Raw genomic sequence first — 7,697 nt, forward strand, 5'->3', positions numbered from 1 at the left:
CGTCCGGTCGGCGATTTTCCCAGCCGCCAGGCCCCAAGTCCTCCGGCCGCCGATACTCCTGGTCGCCAGGCCCCGCGTCGGCCGGCCGCCGACCCTCCCGGCCGCTAAGCCCCGAGTCGACCGGCCGCCGATTTTCCCGGCCGCCAGGCCCCGAGACGACCGGCCGCCGACTTCCCCGGCCGCCCGGCTCCGCTCTACTCGCCCGGCCTCTCCGACTTCTCCGCCAGGCCTCTCCGCTCGGCTGCTCCGCTCTCCGCTCACGGCTCCGCCCAGGTGGTCCCGCGGTCCGACACGTCTTCTTCGCTCGCCGACCCTCTCCTTCCAAACTCCGGCCGGCGAGCACCCCCGGACCTTTCAAGGCTCCCCCATCTCCACTGAGGACCCCGCGGAGACTACGGAGCCGAAAACAGTAGGTCCGCCATCACGCACACTCCAATTCAGGGTGTATCTAAAACCTGCTTGTTCTTGTGAGAGGATATTGTTTTCCTCTACCCAGATTTCAATTCTGTTCAAAAGGTACCTAGCACATATTTTTGCTGCAATATCAATCAGGCTAATGGGCCTATAATTACTAGGGTCCTTTTTATTTCCTTTTTTATATATGGGGACAACTATTGCCATCTTCCACCCATCTGGTATATGGCAGGTGTTATTTATGTGTGTAAAAAGACCTGCCAATACAGGACCCCACCAATTGGGAAATTTCTTGAATAATTCAGCTGGTAAAAAATCCTCACCTGGGGCTTTATTGCTCTTTAAGCTTTTAATGATGGATTGTATTCCTTTTCTAAGACTGGTGGCCAAAGGGGGGAGGGTTCTAGGGTTTACTAAATCACTGCTTAAAGACAGTTTCTCTACTGGTTCTGTGGAAGCAAACAAACACTGATAATAATTCTCCCAGTCCTCAGCAGAGGTTGATATGTCAAACGCAAATCTCCGTTCCTTCAGGACACCTGCTACTGAGTGCCAAAATATTACTGAGTTATGACTTCTGGCAGCCAACTCGAGTTCTGACCAGATTGAAATGGCAAAACTTTTTTTCTTTAATGTTATAGTTTTTTTTATATTCCCTTCTTGTGTGCAATATCTCAGCTTGTATATGAGCAGTAGGATTCCTCTGGGCGAGCCTCATGGCTACCTTCAATTTCTTTTTCAATCGTTGGCATTCAGGATCAAACCAGCAGGGTCTATCCACTCGGGCTCTTTTTATAGCAGGTTTAGCTGTTAGGTGTTTCTTCAGAATATTACAGATATTGGAGAATGCATTGAAGGCTGACATCCAGTCAGTAGTAGATGACTGGATTGTTCTAGCCCACTTAGTAGCATTCTCTGTTTTAAGGCATTCTAATATTGCCTTAGTATCAACTTTGGCCCAAGTTAACCTTTTATTTTGGGTCACCTCTACCTTTCTGGTGAGCCATCTGTCAGCCGTGTTATATGGTCTTAAATCTGAACGGGCTCGCAGTGTCACGCTTACAGGCTGATGGTCGCTATTGTCGCTAAGGTGTACTGTGACCTCCCAAAAGAGGTCAACTTTATCTCTAGACACACAAAAGAGATCCAGTACACTGCTTGAATTGGCCGAGTGGTATGTAGAAGGATATGTGTAATTCTTATCCTTACCTCCCAGAATTTGGAGATTACCCTTAAAAATTAAGGAGACTAGGAGCAGGCCAGCAGCATTACTTTTTCAGTCTCTTTGAGAGCCACTGAGGATGGTTATCAAAGAATTCCCATGGGACTCCCTTCTTCTGAGCAAGCTCATACAAAGAGGGAACCAGCCTAGCGTTCAAATCTCCTAGTAATACCACTATGGACTGAGGGTACAATAAAGATATATCTTCTAGAATAACTTCCAAGCCCATCCAATATTCAGAGTTATAATGCCGGGATGTAATTGGAGGGATATATACATTTACCAGTATTAACTTGAACTTTTCATATTCAAATTTGACAGCTAGGAAGTACAAATACTTATCTTCATTATATAGTTTCTCCCCCTGCCATTGCAACTCTTGCTTTATAAGAATGCATAGCCCACCAGAGGGTCTCCCTTTGTTTTTTGGGCTGGGGTGGCCCATCCCTGAAAACCTGGCAGTTGTACTGGTTCGTCCACTTCGGTTAACAAGGTTTCTTGAAAGGCTATTACATCAAATCTAGGGAGAAAGCTCATTAGTCCACTATCAACCATCCCTTTCCAGCCAGCTACGTTCCAGATCATCATCTGTATGGGATTCTCGGAGGCAAGGTTGTCTGGCTTGGTTGGTTTGCTAGATGGTAAAAATGCCAGATGTCAACTTGATATTGAAGCCGGGTCGATATCATCTATGCTTCCCATATAAACACAGTTGTTGTGAGGTTCAATATCTCTCCTCGTGGGTTGCAGAACTTGTTGCTGCTCCTCTATATCTTGATTGCCAGTGTACCTTTGCCCTTGCTCCAAGAATGAATTTTTTTCAAATGGGCAGGTACTCCGGCTTAAATCTATAAATGGAGATTTATGTCCATTTTTGGAGGGGCATAGCTGAGGATTCATCTTGTGAAAAGATGTTGTGGGAACTTCTAAATCAAATGAGGGGATGGAAGCTGGATTATGTCCTTGGTGTTTGTTGGCTTAGGGGCACTGTGTGATGAAGCCCTTTGTCTTTCAGTTGTTTCTCAGAGACAGGGTCAGTCAGTGCAATTATCCCACTGTCCACCTATGTCACACTACCTTTTTTTACTATTGAGGTAAAGGCAGATTGTTGATTAAATATATTGTCACAAGGTTGTACGATTAGTGGAGCCAAATTAAGTAGAGGCTTTGCTGTAGATTGAGTTGTTGTCAGTGCCTCTTTTAGGTCATCCAATCTTTGAATGATATTAACTTGCTCAGGTTCCGGCAATGCACTGAATAGGTCAATCAGCATTTCTTCTGGCACATCCTCAACAGTTCCTGCAGCTGTGGGTAACACAGTTTGTATATCGCTCCTTTGCCTTCTCAGGGTCAATTCAGTTGCAGCAGCCTCTGGCTTAGCAGCGTAAGGGCTGTTGCAGCCTGGATTTAAAGCAACAGTTCCCTCTTGGTGACGCTGTTTCAGGAGTGGGCACACTTTGTCTGAGCGAAAGACCCTTATTGGAAATATTGAAAAAATGCTCAGAAAGGGCTTCATTCTAAAGAGCATGGAGGGTATTGGGGGCTGCTTGAACGATAGAATTCTCATACATTGCCTTCTTGCTGGCAGCCACTCTGCATGTAGTAGATCTATCAGAGTGAATTCACAGCGAAGCAGCTGGCTCAGGGACAGCCTATCAGCTTCTCTATTACTCCAACACCCTCTATTCACTCTCTTGTCATAAATTTGTAAGGTAACCTGGTTAGACTGCAAGCTGTAGTTATATTGGTCATCTCTTAGGCCTTTACCTGGTTGAGTGTTTTCTCTATGAGTGTTCAGATTTTTGGAAGGAAGACAAGGCCCTTCTCTAGTTTCATTTTCTATATTAGCCATCCCGTGTCTATCCATGGTTGTCCTCCCACGTCCTTCTGCAGTATTTGGGTGGCTCCTAATAAACTTTGCAAGATTCTTTCAGGCAGTCAACCTTATTTATGACAGTTAAGAGTTCATAGATTGAGTTTACAGTTTGAATTGTAAGCAAACATTGACTAAAGAGGAAATCTATCACATTTCCCCCCTTTAAATTTATTACATCTCCCTCCTGTGTAGAGAAGGCTGCTGCAGAGTTCCAAGGGGAACCATTCTCCAAGGACAGTTCTACATGCTGTTTGCTTTCAAGTTCGGTTTGTAAATCCCATTCCAATGAGTCATATAAATTAAATTTATCTGATAAGGCGATTGCAGATGAATTACTTACTGGAACAGACTGTCTGTCTGTAGTATAATCTTCCATTTTCTGCTGCTTCAATGGCTTGGATGAACTCTCTGCTGCAGAGTGCTGTCTCTTCCTCCTTTTCCCCATTCTATTTCCATCTGGTCTAATTGTTAATAACGGCCAATGTATATTATGCTTTTTTATTTTAAAATTATTTGAAAAGCCTTCATTGTGACCTAAAGACTGAATTTTTATTTATTTAAAAGATTTCTCTTTAGTTGCTTTGAAATCAGAATTAGTAGATTCTGACTTGCTAAAAATACTTAAAAATAGAATACATTAAAATTGTCTTCAGTCCCAAGTAGGAAGGTGTGGCCACATCCAAAATCAATATTGATAATATACACAACCTGGAGGGCCCAATAACCAGGCTGGATTGAGCTGAAGTCCATTCCTCCCAATTCAGACCCAAGTTGTTGAAAAGCAAGTTAATTGTTGGTGGACTGATTTGNCAAGAAAACTGTGGAGACTTGTTCAGACTGTCTCCAAGAATCGGACATGACTGAATGGAAGGAAAAACAATTTTACCCCACATTTATTTTGGATCAGCTAAAGGCAATGTACATAATTAATGCGCCTGTCTCCTTTTTTATCCATAACAACCCTATAGAAAAAATATCTGGCCCATAATCATCCACCTGGCACAGTCTCTATTGTTTTTCTTTAAATGTCGTAACTACTATTTGTGCTTTGTAATTTCTTATGTATGTGAATAAAAACATTCATCTATCTATCTCTTTTGTAAATAGGTTTTAGTGATTTAATTAAGTTTGTGTAATGGAAATTTATTCCATTGAATGTGGATTTATAGCATCTGAAGAATATTTTGGGATAGTTGATTATAGCTTGATGGTCAGAAAAAAACTTTCATGTGGAAAGCTTCATTTTAATTGCTGTCTCATTCTTGTTTGGTGTCTTTAGAACGTGTGAAAACTTTGAAGGAATCTACTCCTAATTAAAATAAGCAGCACTAATCAATTGTTTAATTTGGTCCTAGACAATTTCATAAGTTAATCAGATCTTCTGTAGAATTTTCTTGGTCACGAGAAATAGTGCTGATTTTTTTTTTTTAATACGAAGAAGAAATAACATTTCACAGTTATTCTGGAAACTACTTTGATATGCATTTTAGGAGGCCATTCAAAACGCAAATTTTGAAGACCCCAATGAGACATTTGTTCATGGTTAACATTTGTCTTCATACAAACTCTAAACCGTTTAAAGTGGTTAAAACTATCATCTATTTAATTTTTCAATTTTTATGTACTTTTTAGCCAAAGATGCTATATGTTAAAGTTTATTCTAAGTCTTAGCTTTTTAATTAGTGTTTTACAATGTTAATTTTTTACTACTTTATTTCAGAATTCTAAATTCAGTAATATGCTTCCTGAGTCAAAGAAAATCGCATCTATTTCTTCTAAAGTCCTGAGATCTCGGCATCTTCACTCTTTTGTGTCCAAGTTTAAAGAAGTACAGTCCTTTGAAGAACTATCTCAAACACTGAAAGCAACAATTATCTGGTGTAAAAACAGTAAATTTAGATCAGGGGCTTTCTTCTTAGGAATGAAGCTTTTAAAAAGCAAGAGGCTGCAGCATGTAGAAGCCCAAGGTTGCAGGTGTGTAGATTGTTAGTCCTGGTCTTTCCATACCTTCTAAATAGGCTCTGTGTAATCCTGAAATATAAGTGGTCCTTGTTTAGTAACCACTCATTCAGCAATTGTTCAAAGTTACAGTGGTACCTAATGAGGGGGACTTAGCACCAGTCCTGTTGTGGCTATCGTAGCATCCCCATGGTCACATGATCAAGATTCAGGCATATAGCAACTTGCTCTCAATTACAAGATCTGCATATGGCAACTAGCTCTCAATTACAAGGACTGTGGGTCACGTATTGACATTTGCAACCTCCCCTACAAGCAAAGTCAAATCTGGCAGAGGTTGCAACTTGCTCCTGCTGCCTTTTGTTCAGGGGAGCCCCTCAGCAGTATGGGGGTCTTATATCCATACTGATACAGTGCTTGCCCAATCACCCACTTGCCTATACTTCCTATACTGCCTGCAGCATCTGCCCTCCCATGCTCCATAGCCCCCATCCACCTGGGCATAATCTGATGCCTACCAGCAGTGTCTGCCTATAGCTCTCACCCACCAGCCTGCTTGTCTCAGACACGTTTCACCAGGTGTTTTTGGATCCATGACTTTCCATATCATAATTCAGAGAAATGGAAAGTTTGAAAACCTCTGTTTAGAGAACTATAGATTCTCCAGTCCCCAGACGGATGCTAAAAGTATTTGATTTCCATATTTATAATACAGAAATGATGAAACTTCTTTTTCAGTGCATATTAATAAAATTAAACTGTATGAATAGTGTGGGGAGCCTGCATCTGCATTCATAGCATTAAGCTTCTTCTGTAACCTGTTTCAGATTTTGATTAGTGGGTAAAACTCTTCCAAGCTCACTAGAATTTTGTCATGTGAAAAAACTGGAATAAGCAAAATAAATAACATTTGGTTTTACAGACTGTTACACCAAACCTTGCTCTTTGCTGCTTTAATTGCTAATCTTTTTTCTCTTTCAGATTGCAGCGGAAGCTTAAATGTGTTAAAGCCACTATCTGTAAATATCTTACACTCCAAAGTTGCAGAGAGAGACCCATGCAACTTCTTAGAGGAAGTCCCCGACGAAATAGTAGACTGTCACGGAAGCAGAGCTGTGTTTCACAGACTACTTCTGTACATAGAGGGGGTCCTGTCTTCAGGGGAACTGTATCTCCTTTCCTCAATCAGTGTTTTCTATTTCGGACTTTGGACTCCAGTGGTACAAAGACTTTTGAGGAAAGTATCCATGATGGCATTTCTGTCCCTGCAGTGTTGGGAAATCACCCTACCCGTATACAGAAAGAAGCCATTGATCAGAAATATGACATTGATGATATTTTTAAAGTTCTAGGTCTCTAGGGCTACTTTCTGATAAGTAATCAAAAATGAAATTCAGTTGAAGTGTTATTTCTATTTCATTATAACAAATGCAGACAGCTGTTCTCAGGTTTTGAGGTTTCCTTGAAGTTGTTATTACATAAGTCTTTATTGATTAGCCCTTGGGCCATATCAAAGTGCAAAGTTCCAGCAACAAATTATTACTAAAATTTGATAAAAGTAATTTAAAATGGAATTTGATAAAATACAATTTAAAATGGAATTAGAATAAAATACAGTCTAAAATGAAATTAAAATAGAGTACAATAATTTAAAATATAGATAAAGTATGATAAAATTATATTTTAGAGTCACCCTTGCAATCTACCCCAATCCGTCCCACATATGCAGATCTCAACCAAACCATTTTGTTTAAGTACTGTGCTGCGTTAAATGTTATTTTCAGGTTGTGGCCACACATAAGGTAAGTTGTTTTGATATGGGGATCCCAATGGGTCATTCGTTTGATATATAGACCAAGGTACCTGTCTCTCACCCTCTTATACAGACAACAATCAAATAGGATGTGAGCCACGTCTTCTACCTTTGCCACTCCGCAAATGCAGAGACGCTCATTGTAGGGTATAGAATGAAATCTCCCATATCTGACCATTGTGTCAAGCTGTTCGAATCTCGCTCGCGTAAATATCTCCCTAAGATGTTTTGGCAATTGTAACTTCAAATAGCTATCTACTTGAAAAGTATGTTTGTATTTACTCAGCCATTTCAACTTACCCACCTTACTAAGAATAGATATATCATTTTGTGCTTCTATATCCTTAGTTCTTTGGGCAGCTCTTTTTTTGAGTTGTTCTCCTATTATGCAAGAGACAGGAAGGCCACAGCTT

General features: G+C 40.7%; 1 protein-coding gene across 1 annotated transcript; it reads left to right on the forward strand.

Annotated features, from left to right (window-relative positions):
- Positions 1-4,368: 4,368 nt before the first annotated feature.
- LOC114922567 (nucleolus and neural progenitor protein-like) lies at positions 4,369-6,964 on the forward strand. Its single transcript, XM_029284161.1, has 3 exons — positions 4,369-4,425; positions 5,233-5,486; positions 6,453-6,964. Exons 1-3 carry the CDS (start codon positions 4,369-4,371, stop codon positions 6,829-6,831), a joined length of 690 nt encoding a protein of 229 aa, XP_029139994.1. The 3' UTR covers positions 6,832-6,964.
- The last annotated feature ends 733 nt before the right edge of the window (positions 6,965-7,697 follow it).

This window comes from Protobothrops mucrosquamatus, unplaced genomic scaffold (genome assembly GCF_001527695.2).
Source record: "Protobothrops mucrosquamatus isolate PMUCROS unplaced genomic scaffold, P.Mucros_1.0 scaffold_107, whole genome shotgun sequence".
Classification (NCBI taxonomy): Eukaryota; Metazoa; Chordata; class Lepidosauria; order Squamata; family Viperidae; genus Protobothrops; species Protobothrops mucrosquamatus.

Bases quoted from the DNA above. Each gene is read 5' to 3' on its own strand.
- LOC114922567 (XM_029284161.1), top strand. From the start codon at position 4,369: ATGACTGAATGGAAGGAAAAACAATTTTACCCCACATTTATTTTGGAT. The intron at 4,426-5,232 runs GCAATGTACATA...ACTTTATTTCAG, and splicing joins TTATTTTGGATCAGCTAAAG to AATTCTAAATTCAGTAATAT. The intron at 5,487-6,452 runs GTGTGTAGATTG...TTTCTCTTTCAG, and splicing joins GTAGAAGCCCAAGGTTGCAG to ATTGCAGCGGAAGCTTAAAT.